This window comes from Neopelma chrysocephalum, unplaced genomic scaffold (assembly GCF_003984885.1).
Source record: "Neopelma chrysocephalum unplaced genomic scaffold, ASM398488v2 Primary Assembly neopelma1_71, whole genome shotgun sequence".
NCBI classification, from domain to species: Eukaryota; Metazoa; Chordata; class Aves; order Passeriformes; family Pipridae; genus Neopelma; species Neopelma chrysocephalum.
Genome location: NW_020897731.1, coordinates 487046 through 509079, shown reverse-complemented (window position 1 = coordinate 509079; position 22034 = coordinate 487046). Strand labels below are relative to the sequence as shown.

The following is a 22034-nucleotide window of genomic DNA, read 5'->3' as shown; positions in this document are numbered from 1 at the left end:
CTGATCTCCTTTTCTTTCCAGCCATAGTGACTGTCAATGAGAGGGTTCTGTGGTCACTCATAAGTTCATAGTAAGGACTTGGCACTTACAATCCTCTCCTCTTGCAGAATAGCTCCTGAAGGAGAGCTCGTGACAGTATCCACAGCTCCTGCCAATGAAGCATCTCCCTCCTTGCCAAACCTAGACTCTGAAGGTAAATTTCAAGATCTGGAGGAAAGAGGGGCCTAGAAAATCAAGGACCTCTAATACAATCTGCTGATACTCTTCGACTTCCAGTATCTATGTCAGGGAGCCTCCAAAAGGTTGGCATTGGCATTCTCCTGGCCACATGAACAAAGTATGAAAGAGCTTTGGCACTGGGATCACGTCCCAAGTAGAAACTCACGAAGCTATTTCCATGCTATGCTCTAAAACAGAGAGACAGTGTTCAAAAGAAGCCAACCGAGGGAAAGAAAATGTTCCACCTCATGTAGGAGACTGAGCAGAAAGGACAGTGTGTATTGGACACAAGGGGGAAGAAAGCAAAACCTCCAGATATAATCAGGTAAGATATTAGGCAAGTTTCAAATGCATTTGTTGTCTGCCTATCTAATATCAATTTAATTCACTGTTCAATTAAAAGTTCCTTGATTGATTGCTTACACTTATCCAATAGGACTTGTTTCAGGGATGTGTGTGAATAATTAATGAAGCAGGAGTTGAATACAAAGAGTAATCTATCAAAATGTGTTGCCTCCACAAAACCATAACAAGAATTCTTCCTTTCTTACTTCTTCCTTTCTTACTACCTCATGGCAAATTGGTCTCCAGTACAATCAGATTCTGGAATTTATGGCTTTCAACACCTAACAGCTGTTTCCTGCTTGTTTGCGCTTTTTTAGCTAAGTACAAACCTGAGCACTCCTCCATAACCCATATTTTTAGGAAAAATAATTAACAGTGATCTGGAAATAAGCAATATTAATATTGGAGATGGCACAAAGATCTTCAGAGTATAAGGATCAAGGATCAGGCAACCTGGATCTTCTGGTAAACTAAGCTCATTCAAACACAGCCAAACGCATTCAGGAATTAACGAGGCTCATACTTGAAGTAAAGCATAGAAAAGAACCACAAAAATGGCTTGGAGCTTGGGCAAAGCACCTTGCTATGATAACAAGTCTGCATAATGAGTTAAGATGTACTATATAATGTACATAGCCTGAAGCTCAAACTTCTCTGTAGATTACGCCCATTCAGATTTAAATAGCCATGGCATAATTTTAGAAATATTAAAGGCTTTGCCAAAACTGCTTTTTCCAGAATTAGCATGATCACCAAGTTTTAATGCATTTCTTTTAATTCATATCTTGGTTAATTCATGTCACCAATTCTTACTCTTTCTCCATGTGTAAAACCTTCTGTACCAAATCACTTAATCTACATTTAAAAATTAAAGAATACCAAAGACAGTGCGATCATGGTACACAACTACCCTGAGGCAAAAAGCCAAAAATACTGAAAGGATCTCCAATATAGTGAAAAGAAAGGTAAATAGAAGCAACATCTGACAGTTTCATTCACTAAATTTGCATTAGAAACAAGGGGCTGGTTCAGACAAGAGTTTACTTATCACTGGAAGCAAGGGAAGAGTGAATTCTCCATCTTCAGAATTTATCAGATCCAGACTGGATATCAATAAAACACTTCCAAGATTCAAACAAATCATAGAAACAAAGAAATGGAGGACAGCAGAGGCATGAGGCTCCTGAGTGCAGTTGTCCCCTGCTAAGGGAAGGATGTCACAGAATCCTCTCTCTCCATAACATTTCTGGGCTCCACACCAGAGTAACCAAATTCAAATGCTATCTATCAAGAAGTCAGACTAGATGACATGGTGGGTCTATTATGGTCTTTTAATCTATGAAAGTAACTCTTTCACCCCCATTTTCAGTGCAATAGAAATGGAAGAACAGATGAAGTCTGAACCACATTCACAGCCTGTATAATTATATTCTGCCATTACTTTAACAATGAAAATTAGTCCACAGGGTGAAAAAACACTGTTTTCAATTACATAAAACATCACTTATAATGGTGTCAGGAATTTGGATTTTAAAAGTTCAAGCTGCAGTGCAAGACTCCACCACATGGCATTATATTATACGGCCATAATAGAATAAATCTATTATTGTCAGATGTTTTATGGAGTATAATACGAGCTTTGTTGAAGCCCAAGAGCAGTGTTAGAACAATGCTAACAAAATAGCAGGCGCCCCATTAAAGAAATATAGGGATTCCAGATGTTTTTCTCATCTGCAAATTGAAAGAAAAATTAAAATTAATTCTATCCCACATTAATTGTATTATCACTAACTAGCAAAATTTGGGTTTTGTAAGAAGGTCCCAAACTCAAACAAAACGCAAAGAAAACCAGTTTCAACTATTTTTAGCCTGATTGAAGAATAAAACTTGACATTTTTCTCTATCATGAAAGCTAAACATTACATTGAAATATTTTTTTTAAGTTAAAATTTATATAGCCAAGTAGCCTCCTGCTATGTTCCAGAATACTGTGCAAAACACAAAGCTGGCACTCAAAAGCTGTGTTGGAGATTTTAAAGGAATTACAGGAAAGTTTTCAGAAGTTTAAAAGTTGACTTACAACTACTGTTTGAAGGGTTTTTTCACTACCTGTTGTTGTCATAACATTAGGATTTTTATTACTGAAAAAAAAAATTCCCATAGTGTAACTTGTAAAATATACAGCTGTAAACCACATCTATATTTTACATATAGATTTGTGTGTATATTTTTCAAAATATTTTTCAAAGTAATTGTTTTACACAGCCATTAAGCACAAAAATAGAGAGGGAAATTGAGGACCTAAAACGTCTTTTAATTTCAAATCCCAGTATTAAGTTCCTTTTGTGTGTTTAGAGGAAAGGGCATTTACAAAAAAAAGCCAAGACAGACCCAAAGTTTATATGGTAATTCTTTGCTCTCTTGTTGGCTATTTTAAAGTGTTTTTTAAATACAGGATGACACACTAATTGCTTAGGCTGAAAATTGCTTTTCAGTTCATAATTTTCCATTAGTAACTCTAAAAGAATTAACTTCCTTGTCTTACCATGGCAACTCTAAGTGATTTTAACCCATCTGATACCATTAGCAACTGCTGTATTTCCTTCTGGTCAAGAAAGGGTTTCCTACTCTTCTCTCATTCTGGACAATCTGGACAAGACTTTCTAACCTCCTTTGACTATTGGAATAACATTCTTTTCCCTGCCAGATACGTGTCCCATTATCACAACTGCGTTCTAGTTTTTAATCTGATCATGATGCTCACCTGAAATATTACACTGATCTCTCAAGTGGTATCTGCCACTCAACTTTTTCTATTTTTAAACACGGTGGAGCTGTATTTTAACTTGTGAATGTGTACATATCTTGCTGTTAAATAATATGCACAATATTATATTGCACAAATTTTTTTATAGTAGAGACTGTGAGAGTATGCCTGCATTCTTAAATATTTATTGAATAAACTCTACCACATCTGTGGAAAAGTAACCTTCTAATTACATATTATTTAATGTTATTGTGAATCAAATAGTGAATTGGGAATAAAGTTACTGCATCTGAAATGTGACTTTGGAGTTTGCAAATTCTAAAGTCAAGTGAGTTTGTGTACCAGGACCATCAACTACTTACAGTGAACTAGGATGAAAAAAATCTTTTTTTGTGAACAAAAGGGTTGCTACAGTTCAAGAATTACACACCCTAATAAACAGGCAGTTGCCAAAAAAAAAGTTTTAAAAAATAATCAGCTATTCAAGGACTATTTGCTTGAATGATTGAATGAATCTACCCTAGTTTTATTCATCCAAGAGGGGGTCTGGAAACAATAATTCAAACTTGTTAGGTTGGTTCTTCTTCCAGCTCAACATCTTCACAGTTGCATGACTGACAGGTAATTTTACTGTTACAGTTAAAGCCCCACAGTCTCGTGATAAGGATCTCTAGGATCAACTTTTTTCCTGCCAGAAAAACTGTAATCAACTCTTATTTCACACCACTCTGGATGAAAAATGAGACCAGTGAAGTCTAAAATCTGTGTGAGGAGTACAATCCTGCCTTTTGTTAAAACTCCGCCTTCCAGAGAACTCCAGTCATATCAAAAAAGGAAACACATGTTTGCATCTCAAACTAGCACTTACTTTTTAAAAAAATGACATTCTCAATTGTATTTAAAACATTGCAATGTACTTTCAAACTGCATGAATAGCTTTTCAGTGTCCACAGAAATATTTAGTTTGCATCTTTTCACCATCTCAATAATAACTGAAGCCAGAGAAATTTCATAGTCATATCAAAAGCAAGACCAGAGCAAGCCAAAAATCATGTAAGCAGTATGTTCTATCTCTGATTGCACCACGGGACTCTCTTGAACATGCCTGTACTCCTATTATAAACACTCTACCTGATGTGAGCCGTGACATGCATGCTGAATTTTGGCAATAATATACAACTTTTTGCCCAGTTCTCCTACTCCCTTTCAGTCTCTCATAAATAAAGAAAGAAAATTCCCTAATTCAACAAAATGGCTGATACTGGAGAACAGATGTCATTTGTGATTTACAGAAGAAACACAAGAGTAGTCAGAGAAAAATGTGTGAGGGTGTCCCCTTTACAGGGCAGATCTGGTTCATTCTGTAAAATACAAGAAAGGGCGGAAAATAGATGCTACCTCAGCTTGTAAGAAAGTAAGCTTGATGAGCTTTCTGAATGTTCATCTTCAAAGCATTCTTCCCTTCCTTCATATGTAAACTGGTTATATGGCAAATACAGCGGTGTAGACTTAGCTGATGGAGACTGAGAAGCCTCTGTCTGTGATGTAGAAGGACCTGGTTGTTGATTTTCATGCATTTTCACATCGCTGTGGTCTGTCACTTTGGATAAGATCCTATCAATGGTTTTGTAGTAAGGCCAGTCAGGTGCAACAGTTTCACTGTCAGTCATGCATTTTAATTTCCTGCAAGAAAAGGCACACAACATTAAAGCTTGTTTTCCTATAAAAGTACTTTTCATAGAGACCTATCTCAAAACATTTGTTCTGGTCACATTTAGGACTCAAACTGAATGCTTTTAATGAGAATAAAATTAGACACTTTTTTCTTTTAATCTCCAATGAAGCTTTTCAGGTTCTTTTCCTAGGTTTGCCCTGTGATTAAAAGTTACATGTAAACCCCAAATTAAATTGAATACAAATAAAGAACATTACAACTTCTAATGGAAACAGGACTATGTTGGTGGTTGAATAATTTTTCTTCCTCTTACAGAACACCAGGCTAACTCATCTGACAACAGTCCCTGACAACTAGAGTAGGCAACATATCACAGCCTTTACCAAACTGTGGGCAGCCCTGTCCTTCCATTCTTTAAAGAATTAATATTTGTTTTCCATATTGAATACAAGTGGTTATAAATATAATTCATATACTTTTCTTAATATTTCCTAAAAATTCTGAATTGCCTTGGTAAACATCCCAGTAATAACCATGAGATGTAGATGTCTGTTCATTTGTTACAGAATAAAGATCAGTGTAGGCAGAAGCACAGAATTTCATTAATTTGCCAAAAAAAAAAAAAGGCAAAACAAAACACGAGCAAAAACAGTTAAAAATGCATTAGAAATAGCATAAACAAAAGCATTACAGTGAATGGACTATCAACCATGACCTTGTCTTTTCACATGGATTTTACTATGAGATCTATTATTCAGTCCTCACAGAAATTTCACTGCTATCCCACTTGGTTCCCATTGTTATTTTATTTGGGGTTTATTTGGTTTTACTGAGAAATATAAAACTGAGGTGTATAGATGAATTATTTGTCTCAAAGAAGCTCCAGTGCTCAGCTAGAGTCCCAAACTTTCTTTTCCTTTGCCTTGCCCAGTTGGGATCTTGTTACTCTAAATCAAAATGCAGGAAGGGAACACAACAGGAAAGGCAAGACCAATGACAAATGTTCCATTTTCATAAGCCAGATTTCATTCAAATTAACAAAAAGCTGAACCAAATCTGATTCTCACAGATAGCAAGAGGTTTCCATTTGCAGAAAAAAAAAAAAGGATAAAAACTATCCCTGGACACCTGGCCCAGCCCCCTTTCTTGAAGCCTTTCAGGTTTTTCCTTCTCAGAATCCATTCTGCCCACACTGGTCCTGCAAGGGATAGAATTAAATAACATGTAAACGTAATAAAAATGGTGCCAAACTTAAAAGTGAGAACTTGAAGTTCTTCCTTTTAAACAGCTCTCAGCCTAGAGTAAGGGGAAATCCACTAGTGAGAAAAGAAGTTAGAAAGATTTGCTTAGATTTTAAAGCCATTTAAGGATTCTTTTTCCTTGTCCTTGCAAGGTCTGATGAGCTTTTCCAGCTATTTAGAAATGCACATCATAGTCCTGCACAGCAAAGCCTCACAGCCATCCATACTTTTATGCCCTCTATGCATGCAAAATTTTAATTTCATACATGTTTCACAACCTACTGCTGCAATTTCATAGTCAGAGAATATCTAGCACAACCTACAAATACATGCATATCCATTTAGCACAGATAGAAAATAGCTAAATAGAGGGCTGACGACAACCATCAATTGATATTGATTATTTTTAGTTCAATTATTTAGGCTATTTACATGAAAAAACATATCAATTAAACCACTACAAGCTACTAGCCAAGTCTGTCTACATGGCACATTTGTTTGCCTGTGTTGAACCCCCCAATGTATTCAAGCTCTGCTGTTTAAAACATTACCGTCCCCAGCTGCTGATTGTAGTGCATCCACCGTGCTCAGCATCCCCACAGGTGAGATGACAAAGGCCACACGTGAGCACAGCTCAGCCGTGCACTGCCAAGGCCACCAGCTGCATTGAGACTTCATGGGACGTGGTTTGACCTGTCCCAGTATAAAACCCCTGCAGTCCTACACTAGGCATGAGCCTCCAGGCAGTTTACAAGCCAATAACAACTACTCTTCGTGCCCAGAGATCGAGTCAGTTTTCCACCCAGCTGGTAGTACTTCCATTTGGAGTATAACATCCCAGCTTGGACAAAATGATGTTCTTGGAGATTGCATCAAAAAGGTTTCTACTGTCAAGCTACACAACACACTGGGCTCTACCCTCATCCACAGATCTAGTCTTTTAATCACAGGAGGCAAGTAGGTCAGTCAGATGTGATTCCCTCCTAGTAAATCCATTCTGACTATTTCCAGCCACCACCTTCTCCTTTAAGTGACTCGAAATTGCTTACAAGGCAGCTTGCTCTATGATCTTCCTAGAAGTTTAAGGGGAGATGATCAACTTTTAATTCCTGTTCCTGCCTTTTTTGAAGATTCAACAGCCTTCCTCCAGTCCCCAGGGACCTACCTCAATCTTCACAAAACTTTCAGAGATGATTCCCAACTCAGTCCTTTTCTACTACTGATACTTCCACTCCTTGATCAACATAACTGGTCTACTCTGACCTCCAAACGGGAGGCCTGGAGACACACCATCTATAACGCTGCTGTTTCCTTTGAGAAAGCACACAGGATCACTCTCGAGGAGAAAAGACAAGGCAGAAAGAATCGTGTCTTGCAGAATATACCACCTAAGGAGTCTTTCTGCTGTGCCTTTTGCAATCGGACATGTCTATCTCGTATTGGCCTCGTTAGCCACCAATGCGCTTGTAACAAACGTGGATAGAGCCTTCCTAAATCTTCGTTCGCAAAGCCTGGCCATGACTTCCACTCCACTGACCCTGCCCCAGGCACATCCAACAGAGACACCTGGGCAGTGAACCCTGAAATAAAGAAGATACTGAGTATCCTCAGCCTTATTACTTTCATCTGCTTTCACTAAATCAGCCACCCTAGTGGTGACTTTAGGGTCAACCCCCAGTATCAATACAGGCTGAGGAATGAAGGGATTGAGAGCAGCCCTGCAGGGAAGGACTTGGGGGTGCTGGTGGATGAAAGGATGGACATGACTTGGCAATGTGCACTTGTAGCCCACAAAGCCAACCATTATCCTGGGCTGCAACAAAAGCAGCGTGGGCAGCAGGTTGAGGGAGATGATTCTGCCCCTCTACTCTGCTCTCATGAAACCCCATCTGGAGGACCACAAAAGTGCTCAGAGGAGCTGGAGCACCTCTGCCACAGAGACAGGCTGAGAGAGTTGGGGTTCTGTAGCCTGGAGAAGAGAAGGCTCCAGGAAGACCTTATTGTGGCTAAAGGGGGCCTACAATAAAGATGGGGAGAGACTATTTAGCAGGTCCTGTTATAATAGGACAAAGGGTAATGTTTTTAAACTTTAAAAGGGTAGAGAAACAGAATGCACACATAAGCTGTGGATGCTCCATCCCTGGCAGTGTCCAAGGCTAGGTTGGATGGGGCTTTGAGCAACACAGTCTAGTGGAAGGTGACCCTGCCCATGGCAGGGGGTTTTCAAGAGTAGGTATTTTGCCTGAGTAGGTCATTGCCTTGGGGTTTTTTTGACTGAGCTCAGCTCTGCACCCAGACCCTATTTTTTCCAGAACTTTTGAAGGAAGAGCTGCTGTTTATTATCAGCCCACAGAGCTGAAGAGTTGCAGCTATATAAACCCAGGTATTTCTCTGCCTCTCAATGCATTGAGTGGATACTAACTTTTCTACTTCTGACTGCTTACCATAACTCCAAGCTAAATAAAAGGGATCACTACCAGGAGTTAGGCAAGAGAACTGTGTTAGCTTAAAAGCACTACCAGCAGCAATCATCTACCTGTATGGAGTCTGGCTCCTACATACGGTAAAAAGGATGAAACAGATAGAGAGATGAGAAGATAAAGGGGAAGGGAGTGTCAGTCCTTTGGAAAAGGAGTAGAAATGCTGCAGGTGGAGATAAATAGGGAGAACATTCACTGGAATAGTGGTCATGGTTTAGCTTTCTGTTAAAAACAAATCAAATAACTAACTTTGTAAAATTAATATCAAGTTTCAGGGTTTACTGATTTAATTTTTTTTTTTTTTTTTTTTTTGCAACTACCAGAAGTTCAGAAAACCTAGTGAGACACCTGAGAGCTTTTACCTGCATTGAGGTAAGCATAACCCTGGCAAAACTGAAGTGTAAAATTAATTTACTGCTGTCAGTCATTACCATAACTCATCACAGCAATCTCAGCTGCTTCCAAAAGATGCAAGTTGGGTTGTTTGTTTGTTATAATGCAACATGAGATGTTAAAAAGAAACAATACAATATGAAGGCTAGAATGCAATAGTCCAGAAATGAGAGAGCAAGATGTGCACTTTGAAATCGGGCAAATCGCTGCCTGAGTGAGCAAGGCAGGCAGAAAAATTAGGTAAGAAACAGGGGTAAGCGGGAAAGTCAGCAGAGCTTGTGAAACAACTTCACACTGGGTTTATCTAGACCTGTTGCTCTTTCATGAGGCTCTATTAAAATCCAGCTGAGAGCAGAGGCAACTGAGAACTCTCTCCAAAAATCAGGGAACAAAGTCAGATTTCCAGCAGACAAATATCTAAGGCATGCCAACCCAGTAATTTGAAAGTGGTTGCTTGTCTTATTCCAGATAAGTGAATAAATTAATGGACTTTGAGATCCTACTGCCAAAATGTTCCGCTGAATGGACTGAGACAATTGTTGAGTCATTTGTGCTGCCATTGACCTTTCTTCAGGCTTTATTCTCTGTGCCTATTAATCCACTTTCTAAAATAAAATTATCATATTATGTTCTACAGAACTTTTTTAAATCATCATTATTTAGTCAGCAAAAAGCAAGCAATCTATAGCTTGCCTCTTTTTCTAGGCTTTGCTCAAAACAGTAATGCTTTTTTATTATTATTGCAGTATTTGATATTACTACTTGCCTCAAGGAATGGATACAAGATCCATCTCCTGGGGTTTCAAGGAAAAGCTTTCAAAATAAATAATAAATAGCAACTGTTCATGAACCAATGAATGGTGAGGAAAGGAAAGATGTATGAAAGTACAGTATTAAGTTGTGCATCTGCCATAAATTATTGAAATTAAAGAGAAAGACTGTAAAACATCCAAATTCAGCTTTCTGCAGTAATTTGGCTACACTTATATTTTATCATTTTCTGTAACAGAGGTTGAATATTCTAGTTGCTTAAGGTCATAGAGTATAGCAACGGGTTACACAAGCAACAATGTTTAATTGTCGTCATGTACACATGGAAATAAAAAATGAGACTACTCTTTTATACAAATCATGAGACTGATTCAAATTTACCAATCATTAACATTAATTGACTGTGATTCAAATCAAAGAGCAACAGCTGCATCCTGTTTTCTAGGCTTTGGGGAGGGTGATGTTTTTTAAAATAATAAATTTGCATTCACACAGTTCTTATTTTTAAACATCAGAAGGAATCAGTCAAAACTGTGGACCACTGTGCAAGCTGTACAAGCCCTGTTCCCTTTCTGTAAGCCAGTGGGTATTGTGTCAGTGGCAATATTCTAACAGCAGATACAGTGCACTGTTACACAGTAAGATCAGCATATTAGTGGTGACAGGACAGGGCTTTCTTTTAGAAGGACTAATTACAGGTTCATATGAGCTGATAGCCCCAAGCTGGCTACATAACAAAAGAATCTGGCACGTACTCTGTGTGATGCTAAACTGCAAGAGCTGCCATGCTAATCTCAGCAAAACTTTTGATGACCAGCGCATCAGAAAGCTTAACTTTGAAATCCAGGAAGCTTGACTCAGCCCTTCCTCCTTCCAAGGTGGATAAATAGGGAGGTTGGTGCAGCTCACTGCACGGGTGTCTTTGAAATAAAACATTAAAAACTTTGTGGCTGATCTATCCACAGCAGATATTTCAGATTTTACAGCAATGCCTAAAAGCAGAATTTTATTCAAATGCACCTGCAAAAAAAAATTTTCCTTCCACCTATGGGGCTGTGCAGCATTTTCCATCCAGTCAATTTGCACAGTGGATGAAATGGTCCCTTAATATACTGAGACTCCAGTAAGAATTATTTAGGTCACGGTATATTTTTCCCTGAACAGTTTCCTCCAAATGCACTTGGACTACAGTCATGCAGAGGAAAACAGGAACCACTGCCAGATCAGCCCATCGCCTTGCTGCCTCACTTCTGACAAAGGTCAGTGCTAAATACTTCAAGAATGATTTTGACAGACAGCTTTTGGGGGCACATTCACCCATAAAAACACATGATTATTTTTCCATCGACAGCTAGTAATATCCTGAAACCTGTTGTCTTTTATAACTCTACCTAACTGGAAGATAAACAACATCTGCATTTTTATTTAATAAATCTAATTTTTACTAAAAATAATAATAAAACAACCTGCTGCTCTCTTGGTGTCAATGATTTTCAGTGGTAATGAGTTCCACATGCTTATTATGCAGTGCAATACAAATTTATATGACTTTAACTAGTTTTACATTTCTTGCCTTGCAATTCTAATAAATAACTTCTTGTATTATGGCAAAAAAATATCTGCTTTACATTCTGAAAAACAGTAGTGTACATTTTTATGCACCTCTAAAACTTCTTTATATTTCTTTCTCTTCACAAACTTTCCCATTTCTCTTAATAAAGAAAGCTTTCCACAGCTCAGCCTAACTGTGTTTTCTAAGCAACTTCTCATTCTCGTCACCTCACTGAAATATAGGGCAGTCAGCAATAAACACAAGAATTCAAGGAGGAGATAATGAGATAAAACAGATTTCTATATGGCATTTTAACATGTGAATAATATTTTCACCTCATATGTGGAGGAATGGGATGTGTTCACCCTAAAATTGCTGTCCTGATAGATGCTCACATGCACAGAACTACTCCTGAACTAACTATGTGGCAGCACAAAATCCCACATAGGATCCAAACATACTCAAAACCAGGGTTGGGAGCTGGGAGCAAATTCTGAGCCTCCTGCCACCGTATGCATGTACATAGTTGCATTAGCTGCAGCAACTGCAATAATTACTGGATAAGAAAGGCTCCTCCTCTACTTATTCATATGTTTGTATGACTTTGACACCTTCTGCACAATAACGAAAGGCTTTCACTGAGCAGAATAAATAAAACAGTATTAACTGAACTGCCTCTTAAAATGCCATGGGATCCTCAAACTGGAAAGCACCAATAATACCCGTTTCAAGAGATGTCCCAGGATAAGACATGCCAGTGATAACACTTTTAAAACTGAACTTGGTTAAAAACATTAGTAGAAATATTCAAGTACTGCTTTTTCTTTTATAGAAAAAATATACATATAGGTATCTATTCATATAGGTATGTGTAGCAATTTGTAGGACAGCATTTTGTGTTCCTTTATGAAATTGTGGCACACAAATAATAATATGATCTGATTAAATATTCTAATGCAGTTCATTTCTGGCTGTCAAAGGTAGACTAGAGACCACTCCACCTTTGCAGCGCTTTAAACGGCTGCCTAAAAAAGTAAAGGACCCTAAACTGATGGGAAGAAAAAAGCACTCAGGTGCAGAGCACCCCCCTAATTCCTGCTACTGGTGCTACGTTCTCCCATGTCACACTTACTAACCCTACATAATCATTACAAAGTATTATCTCAAAATAGAGCATTTTCCTACTCTCAGGATCTTCTTTTCCAGTTTATGCCACAGTGCAGCGATGATGCCCAGAAATACAGTGAGGTAAAGCATCTTCCTCAACTGACCTGCAGGCACCAAAACATGGATTAAAACTCAGCTGCCTTACAGCAAAGCCAGCACTCAGTGGCCACTCACATCATTTACAGTTTCATCACAACGTTCCCCATCCTCACACAGCACCAAAAATTACCCAGAAAACCAGATATTGTAAGTCATAGCTTTTGTTTGTCCCTGTTCTCTGTACCACCTCACCTTGAATGCAAAGCACACAGGATTTGAACAAACAATAAAAAGATGCATTTCATATTCAAGAGTACAAAATGAAACAGCACTCTGACAGCGCAAGGCAGTTTTCTAACTCTCCAAAATTAGCATCTCAATCAATAAGCAGGGAGCTGCAATGCACTGCAAAATAGAAAAGCAGCGTGACAACATGCAATAGAAGCAATCTTAGAAGTTCGCCAAAATAGAAGGGTATTTTTTTAAAGTGCAGTTTCTCACACGCACACAGAGTCCATGTATGTGAGTGATCTTATTTCTCCCCTTCCCCAAGTGCAACTTTAAAGTAAAAACATTCATTAGGAAAAAAAAAAAGAGACTCTGTAATTGATGACAACACTGAAAATTTAGAACAAAGGCTGACAGAAATAACCTATTCCACTTGGCAATTATGGCACTTAAATATCGTGCGGTGTTGCTAGACACCTGTAAAATCTCAGTGCCGCGAGATGTATTTCTCAGCAGGGAGGACTGCAGATTTAGCAGACTAAGCAAAAGCCTGGTAGCCAGTAACTCCCGACTTGCTGGGGTGATGCTGGGCAAAAATTTATCTTACTTCCAGCTTTCTCGGCTACAGTCCGAGTGAAGAAAACTGTAAGGATTACAGCAGGGTTAGTAAAACATTTTGGAGACATTAGCATTTGCTACGAAACATCAGGTTTGATATTATGGCAAATGATGTTAAACATTATGCTTGTGGATCATAGAAATGCAGAAGGACATTCAAAGTTAAGGGGTTTACAGGATTTTCCCTAGTTTTCTATTTGATGAGCAGTCTCTGCATTAAATACGGTAAGGGTGCCTTACAGAAAAGCGAGCAGTTTTAACATGGTTGCCTGCTGTAATAACCTTTTTTATTATTAATATGAGCTTTGAGGAGAGATTAAATAAAAGAGTCACATATTTGATATTCTTGCATTACAAGCACATAGCTCAAATCACCACTCAGGATTTCCAGTATGAGGCAGTTTGTGCCTCACAGAGATAAGAATTTAAAAAAAAAAAAAAAAAAGAAAGAAAAAGAAAAAAAGAAAAAAGATATGGAAATATTTCTGTTAAGTTCTAATTATTTTTCTTCCTGCATACAACAAATGCACAAATGCACAAATGCCTCGCATTTTCTGAAGCCAACTTCCCCTCCTGCCTGCCTGCCTGTTCTTTATCATCCCCTTGTAGACACCTCCGCCCTCCCCCCGACTCCTTTGGAGCAGTATTGACGGTGCACATTGATTCTCTCTCTGCAGATATAATAGTTCTTTCACTGCTGCTGCTTATAATTATAGCAATGTGTGTCACTCAGTAATAAGACATTCAATTATTCTTGGCCTCATGAAGTGTAACCCTTCAACTCACGAGACCAAAATCTAGGAGCATCAGCCCCCCCCAAACATTATTCTCTTCTAGTTTTTTTTTTTTAACTTTGCCTTGCAATTCCGATTCTCAGTGGCCACTTCAAACTGCAGGAGTTTCCCTGCAAGGAACTGGCTTCCAAGCTAACACAATCAGTCCCCTCAGCAAAGAGCAAAAAAAAATATAAATCTCTTTTCCCCACTAAATACATTTCCATCCCTCTGCATCATAACAACGCCAGCTAATTTTAAAGAAACAAAGTTGTCCCAGAGTTTGACATGAAATGGGGGGAAAAATTAACAATGACGTAACAGCATTGGCAAGAGAGAATTTTAAAAGCGATATGAACAATCTTTAATCTTTTATCGACAGATTTCCTCTAGAAGACTTCTTTCTGAAAGGCAAAAATCACTGCGCCGTCCCTGCTAAAATCTCTTAAAATAAAAAGAATGAACTGAAGCTTACCTGTACTGGAATGTCATATTTGTAATTTTTATCTTTATTTCCTCTCCGTGGCGAATTTCTCCAGTCATTTCAAAGAGTTTGTTAGCCATTTTCTCATAAACTTTGGCATTCCTTTTAGTTTGTTTCAGCTCATCAAAAAATTCTTCCCAAACCAGCATTAAACCTCTCATTTCTGCATCAGTCCAGTTCCTGGCCCTCCTGTGTTTCTCAGTCTGAGAAGAGACAATGTAACTGGGAATTTCTGCTGCAGCCATTGCTGACTGACCTAAAAGGGTTTTAAAAGAGGACACTTAATATAGATTGAGTTTTTAGTTTAGGTTTTTTGTAGTGCAAGACATGCATATGTGGATAAAGAATTTGAATGACAACAGAACATATGAAACCTTTTTGCAACAGCTTGAAGCTTGAGTGCACAAAATGGGGCCTACATCTGACAGGCAGGAATTTAGTTAAAAGCTTTTAAACAGAGAAACGTCATTTTGATGTCACGTTTCCATAGCAACAGAGCAACTGCATAAGCTACAACAACAAAAACCTTTTAACTGAAAGCCAAAGAATCAGGACAAAGTTGACAGGCCATCAATATTAAAGCTTTTAAACACTTTAGGTTTAACAAAAAAAAGATCTATGCAGCCTTTGAGAAGCTACTTTTAAGTTTCTACTTCTTTTTTAGCTTTCCCTTACCTTTTAGGCAGACAATCTGCTAGCAGGGGGTCATGGTCGCCTGAACGAGCTTTTAAGTTGCGCCTTGACAGACTCTCTAGGAGGTTGCAAGGACTGAGGCCATGTACACAAAAAAAAGCTTTTTTTATTTGCAAAGATATTCTGCAAAAAGAATCAGCCAGCTTTATGAAAACTATACATCTCTAAGCTAATAAATGTTTAAGCAGGCAGGCTCATTAAAAAGGAGCCTGCATCTGGGTTTTAGACCATGCACAAAATAGTATTTAAGTGTTTAAATATAGAGAGAAATGTATATAAAATTTCAATATAAAGCCACTTTTTTCCCTGAGATGTTTTGCTGCTGATAAGCACACACTGCAGTCCTGTCAGTATGAATTTGCCTTTGTAGGTATGTATTACTGTATGTGTATTTTGTATTCCTAGTAATTTAGATGCTATTTATGCAGCCTGTGTTCTGCCTTAGGACTGCAGCAGAAGCATTTCACCTGCTTTATGGGCAACCTAAAAGGATTATTCAATGAGTTAAAAAAAGGCTGTGAGATGCTTAGAACTGCGAATAAATTGCTTTGCTGTAAAACAAGCATTTTGAGCTGGTTTTTATATAGGGCTAAATTCTGCCAGCAGTTATACTAGAGAAGAACCACTTATTCATTGTATTAAATACAAGCAGTGGGCCAAATCCTGCCCCTCTTACACTCCTGCAATCTGACAATAATCTTTCACAAATGAGGGAGATGCAGGAACTGCATTAATTCCAGCAGTACAACCAGATAAAATGTGCATTTTCTACCGTCCCAATTGAATCGTGTTATGTAAAATATAAATAAATAAACCACGGACCTTTCTTCTTATTATTTTTCTGTTTCAGCATATAACAGCAATAACGACCTCACTGCAGGGCATTTCCTGAAGATTAATGGCAGGCAGGGGTTAATGGCCTGAGGCTCACCCAGTCAGTCGTTAATCCCCAGGAAATGTTCTGTGCCTCAATCCTTAATGCTTAAGTATCCTATAAATTGTAAGTCTTCTCATAACCACATCCTTGATCTTAACAATAGTTTAAAAATGCACAGCTTGGTTTGCATGTTAGAGATGGTAAAGGGAGCACATAATGTTCCTTAAAGGTACACTAGTGATATTTGTAGTATCATTGCCTTCTTTCTATTTTATTTATTCTACTGTTTATTACAAGAGGCACAACAGCATACCATAGAATAAGGGAAAGGGGTGGTGGGGGGAATCACATATACTGTTTGTAGGAACTTCAACTGATACAACCCTGAACATGTCTCTGTCAGAAATATACCTGCTGAGTCACTGCCTTCCTAAGGAGAAAAAAAAAAAAAGAGAGAGAGAAATAAAGAAAAAAATCCCCTAGCTTCCAAATAACTGCTTTTAACTACTAATATGACAGCCTAGCAACTATTACCTTTAAAAATGTGTAAATAGCAGCATATGTTGTGATGATGATCTTGCATGGTTTGTCTCTTGGGTGGCCAGCTGGGAGACATCACATGATCAGGGGACAGATGGTGGTCAGAAGAGGATCAGCTGATGACACATTCATTTTATTAATTTATTGTTTTGTTTTGAAATTCTCATCACTTAACCTTGGGCTCCAGGCAGCTATGTTAATAAAACCGTACTGAACTGAGCTGCCTGCAGTCATAGCCAGTGGCTGGGGATCACCAGGACAAGTTTAAGGAACCAACGCAGTGTCTGAGAAGAAAATACCATCGCTCTGGGTCTGACTTGGGACCAGTGCATGCTACTGCAAAGCCAGGCTTGCTTCTCAACCTTTAATCATCCAGTAGAGGTTTGTTTTTCTCCTCCAGACTTTAATCCACCAAGGTTCTGAAAATGCTGATTAACACCACTGAAACCCATAGCATGATACACACACACTGCAAAAACCGAGAGATACATGTGATCCCTGCTTTAAAGGTATTTTTAATCCAGTTTCAACTGCAACAACCAGGACAGGGTGGGTGAAAACCTTTCCAGCTGCAACAAGTTCTTTTTGTTGTAGTGCACAACTATTCCTTCCCCTCTCCATCCACATGTGCCTGGCATATGTGCGGCTGCTCCTTGGGCTTCACATTGGCCCCCAGACCCAAACCCAGGATCCTGCAGGAAGGGGGCGGTTGTTTCCCTGTGAAATTCACATCTCAACTTTTCTATACCCTGTTTTCTATTAGTATACTTGACAGATTGATATAGTGGTATAGTGCTATTTAACATCTGTTAAATAAAAGAAACGCTTTCTAATAATACCTCCCTTATTCCCCTCCTCTCAGCACCAGAAGGGAATCTAAGTTTCAAGGACTCAGGTTTTATCCCCTCCTCTGAGAAAATAATTGATATTAATTATAGAGACCCCGCATGCCTCCTCTACCTCACTGAAGCACACGTGCCAAGTGGTTGATAAAAGTGACTGTTTTCCTACAAAGAGCTGAAAGCAAGAGAAGTTTCTTTTGTCCCCAGATAATCCCTGCAGTCTTCACTAGAGCCAGGGGACGGGCTGCGCCTCTCTCTGATGGTGTTCTGTAGAAGTGTGCAGTTCTGGGAGTCACTAAGCCCTTGTCCTGGTCCCTGAGTTCGGACAAACAGCTAAGACAGGACCAGCAAACCCTTAGGGGAAGAGCAGCCCTGCAGCAGCAAGAGCTGTCCCTTCCCAAGATGGGGGCATTGGGAGGAGAAAGTCAATTAGCACTCAGCTGTTTCTTGCCCCTCTCAAGCTAGAGGCCAGTCAAGATTTGTCATCTACCTCAACGACTGGCTGGTGACCAAACCCAGAGTAACTGCTGGCATGACAAGCTGCAACTCAGGCGGACCAAAGGCACTGATATCCCTCATCAACTCCACTCTGATATTTCTGCTGATGACACAGTCCTCCAGCACCAGCTTCCTCAAGACCAAGGACCAGTCTGGCATCAAATACCCTGCAAGCAACTGAAGCTCTGACTATTCTCATCAATAAAATAAGGATGTTAAGGTCTTGGAAACCAATGATACACATAACAGAGCTACTGAGTACATCTCTGTAGATTACTTTCCTCTGCAGGAGAAAGCTGTCTTCTTCACTTTCCTGCTCGCCCCAGTTCCTCCTCTGATGAGCACTGCCGTGACAAGTCCAGAAGATGTTCTTATGAACACCAATCTCAGTGGGCTTGAGGATCTCACTCGTGCCTTTCCTTTCAATTCACACCTGCTCCTGAGAGCTAAGGAACATGAGTTTAATGATCCTGTTGCAAATCTGTTCTTCATATCATCTGTCTAAACACCCTACCTTTTTTTGTAATTATTATATATCAACTTGAATAATAGCTCTCACAGCTGTTCCACCTTTCAGGTGATCTCTACAGATAACAAACCCCAAACAGGGTAGAAGGTTTTATAATTTGCAGATGTGGATCTAATGAACTTTGCCTATAAATGTTATCACAAGAGTTCAAACAACTCCATTAATCCTAACGCTTCTGTTGACTACACTTCAGGTGATCTGTGCTAACCAACTCTGTATACAGCCTTCAGCTTTGCAAGTGTGGGCTAACGCATGCCAAACAAAACTTCCTTTAGCCAGGTTTTAGGGAATGGTGTTTTCCCTTCTGTTTGCAGGGGAATAACGGCTCTAGTCAATCATGGGAACCCAACCCACAAACTGTGAGCCATTACACTGTGGTTACAGAAGAGCATGTCCGATCCTGCTGATGAGGACTGTGGTAGAAGTCAGGCAGATGTTTCTTGGCAAATCAGCATTTATTCCATTAGGATTCAAGAAATTTCTACAACTTCTCCTAAATGTACTTCCATGTCTGAAACCCACATGGGAGCTGTCAATAGGGGTGCTGACACACAGATCACTGCCTTTTTTGATTTCAGAAATGGAAGCACATTAGCTTTGGTTCAGGAAAGTCTTGAGACTAACTGGCAGCAAACACCCTTTTAGGCAGCACCTTGGAGCTGTGACACTGGGAGGAGGAGGTCCCCGCTGAAGGGTCATCAGATGTGTCACCCCTTGAAGGCACAGGTCCAACTCTAAAACGCATGAGCATCTCGGCAGAACATTTTGTAATGCCTTAAATACATATAACTAAAAAAACAAAACAAAACAAACAAACAAACAAAGCTTCTTTCACCCTTCTGTGTTTGGGGCAAGCAAGATTGAAAGCAAGATCGTCCAAAACAGAGACTGGTCACTGCTCCTTGCAATCCTCCAGTCTGGCCCACCAGGAGTGTTGCATGGGGGCAACAACAAATCTTGAAACTGGATAGTGACTGAAGAGAACGTGTTCAACCTCTGGCCATTTCAGTGCAGACACACCTTGGTAACTTTTCTTAAAAGAGTGCACTAGTATGTATGTGTTTGTCTAAAAACAAAGCATTTGGAGTTTGTATTGCAGTGGGATACTATGTTTTAAGTTTAAAAAAGCTGCATGTGTTGGAAGGCTGTCTCCTGCCCCACGTTTTGCTATCCACTGGGCTTAAACACCCACTTTCTTACAGAAAATTATGGGTTTAGTGTCTCTGATTGCTGCCCACTGCAATTTGCAAAGATGGTTAAATGCAATGCAGTACAGACAGACTGGGGAATGAGAAGCTGGAGAGCAGAGCTGTGGAAAGGGACCTGAGGGTCCTGGCCAATGGCAAGTTAAATATGAGTCAGCAGTGCCCTGGCAGCCAGGAGGGCCAACCATATCCTGGGAGGCATCAGGCAAAGCATCACCAGCTGGGCCAGGGAGGGGATTGTCCCGCTCTGCTCTGCACTGGGGCAGCCTCACCTTGAATATTGTGGCAGTTTTGGGCATCAAAATATAAGAAGGATATTAAGATATTAGAGTGCCCAAAGGAGGGCAACAAGGACAGCAAAGGGCCTTGAGGGGAAGCTGTATGAGGAGCGGCTTAGGGTACTTGGTCTGTTCAGCCTGGAGAAGAGGAGACTGAGGGGAGACTTCACTGAGGTCTTCAACATCCTCATGAGAGGAAGTGGAAGAGCAGGCACTGATCTCTTCACTCTCGTGACCAATGACAGGACACAAGGGAATGCTGTGAAGTTGTGTCAGGGGAGGTTTAAGTTGAATATTAGGAACAGGTTCTTCATCCAGAGGCTGGTTGGGCACTGGAACAGGCTCCCCAGGGAAGTGGTCACAGCACCGAGTGAGACAGAGTTCAAGAAGCATTTGGACAATGCTCTCAGACACATGGTGTGCCTCTTGGGGTGGTCCTGTGCAGAGACAGGAGTTGGTCTCAATCCTTGTGGATCCCTTCCAACTCAGGATCCTTTATGATACTGTGATTCTTTATGAGACAAGAAATACTCTATGAAATACTTTATGGGAGAGGAAATACCCTTCCACTACTTCTGAAAATCTTGGCCAGAGAAGGTAGGCAGGGACAGGTGATCACAGAGGAGAAGTTGCCTTCTTTTCTCCTCCATTAAACCAACATGGCAGTGAAACTGTTGTGCTGAGGAGAGTGCTAGAAATGAGGAGCTCACCCTGAGGTAGGGAAGCACCTCACAGGCACTGTAGCCGGGCTTAGGAACTCCGATAATGTCCATGCACCATTCAGTCTGCCAGTTTCCTTGGGTGCTGGAGTCGTGTGGGTTTGTAAAGGCCCAGAATCTACAGGAAACCATAAGGCTGTGAACACAGAGCCATCAGGTCAGTGTTGTAGAACCATACACAGACACAGCTCATGCTGTCCTAGGACCTGGGAGGGAAGTTTAACAATACAGCAGCATTTGCAAAGGAAAGCCAAAGCTACCCGAACTGCAGGAGGTCCTATTACAAATACAGAAGGAAAAAATAATTATTCAGGCTAAGTACAGTAGGTGTGTCGAGATACATAAAAAAGGACAGTCTCTTTCCTCAGAGGGTCTGCAAGTAAACTGGAACATGCCACAAGGGAAACAAACAGGAGAGACCAGAAGGGACAAGTGGCATCAACACATTACTGAGCAAAAGACATGGCATGGTTGAATAGCTTTTATGGATGTCTAAAATAAATAATACCTGCAAACAAGTCCGACAACAGAAATGGGTGCTCTGGAGGAGGCTGGCTGAGGAGAAGGCATGGTGGCTGATGTGGGGCAGAGAAGATTTTGATATGACAATACTTAGAACAAAAAGAACAAGAAAAACAAATCTTTTCACACAAAAGCCCTGCCACAGGGCTGTCTGAATGACAGGTTTCCCTGATGGTGGAGTGGGGCACTGGGCAGCCCAGGACAGTAGTCCAAGAAGGTGCAGGTGAGCTCGAGGAAGCTGGAGGGGTTTTTTATTTCATTTTGCAAGACAACGTCCTGCTTGAATTTCACTGTAATCGAACATTTCCCAAAAGCATTTTGATCTTGCTGAACTGGCAAATTCTGACCAAAAATATCTCCTTTGCCTATTTTAGTAGTAACCATGGAAGCCAGCTTTGTACAGACGTTCAGTTGGAGAGAGGATGGCAAGAGACAGCGAGGTGAATGCAGACAAGCTGGGAAATGAGGCTTCAGCAGTTTTTGTGGTCAGATCAGGAAGCATTAATAGACAAGAGAGAGAGTTAGAATTTTGTGGAGCTTTAGAAGAAGGAGCTCATGGACTGCAGGGAACCCAAAGAA

The 22034-nt window shown here is 39.9% G+C and overlaps 1 protein-coding gene across 4 annotated transcripts in view; it reads right to left on the bottom strand.

Annotated features, from left to right (window-relative positions):
* Window positions 1-22034, bottom strand: part of MSANTD1 (Myb/SANT DNA binding domain containing 1) — a 44797-nt gene that overhangs the window by 4433 nt on the left and 18330 nt on the right. Inside the window, exons 1-3 of one of the 4 annotated variants that reach the window (XM_027686730.1) lie at window positions 15428-15514; window positions 14744-15008; window positions 4730-5014 (exon numbers count right to left, since the gene is read on the bottom strand). In XM_027686730.1, coding sequence (XP_027542531.1) covers window positions 4730-5014; window positions 14744-14997 — 539 coding nt within the window. In that variant the 5' untranslated portion in view covers window positions 14998-15008; window positions 15428-15514. Of the gene's footprint in view, window positions 1-4729; window positions 5015-14743; window positions 15033-15126; window positions 15375-15427; window positions 15515-22034 lie in introns of those variants that run through there. The other 3 variants (XM_027686728.1, XM_027686729.1, XM_027686727.1) reach the window with 3 other exon arrangements.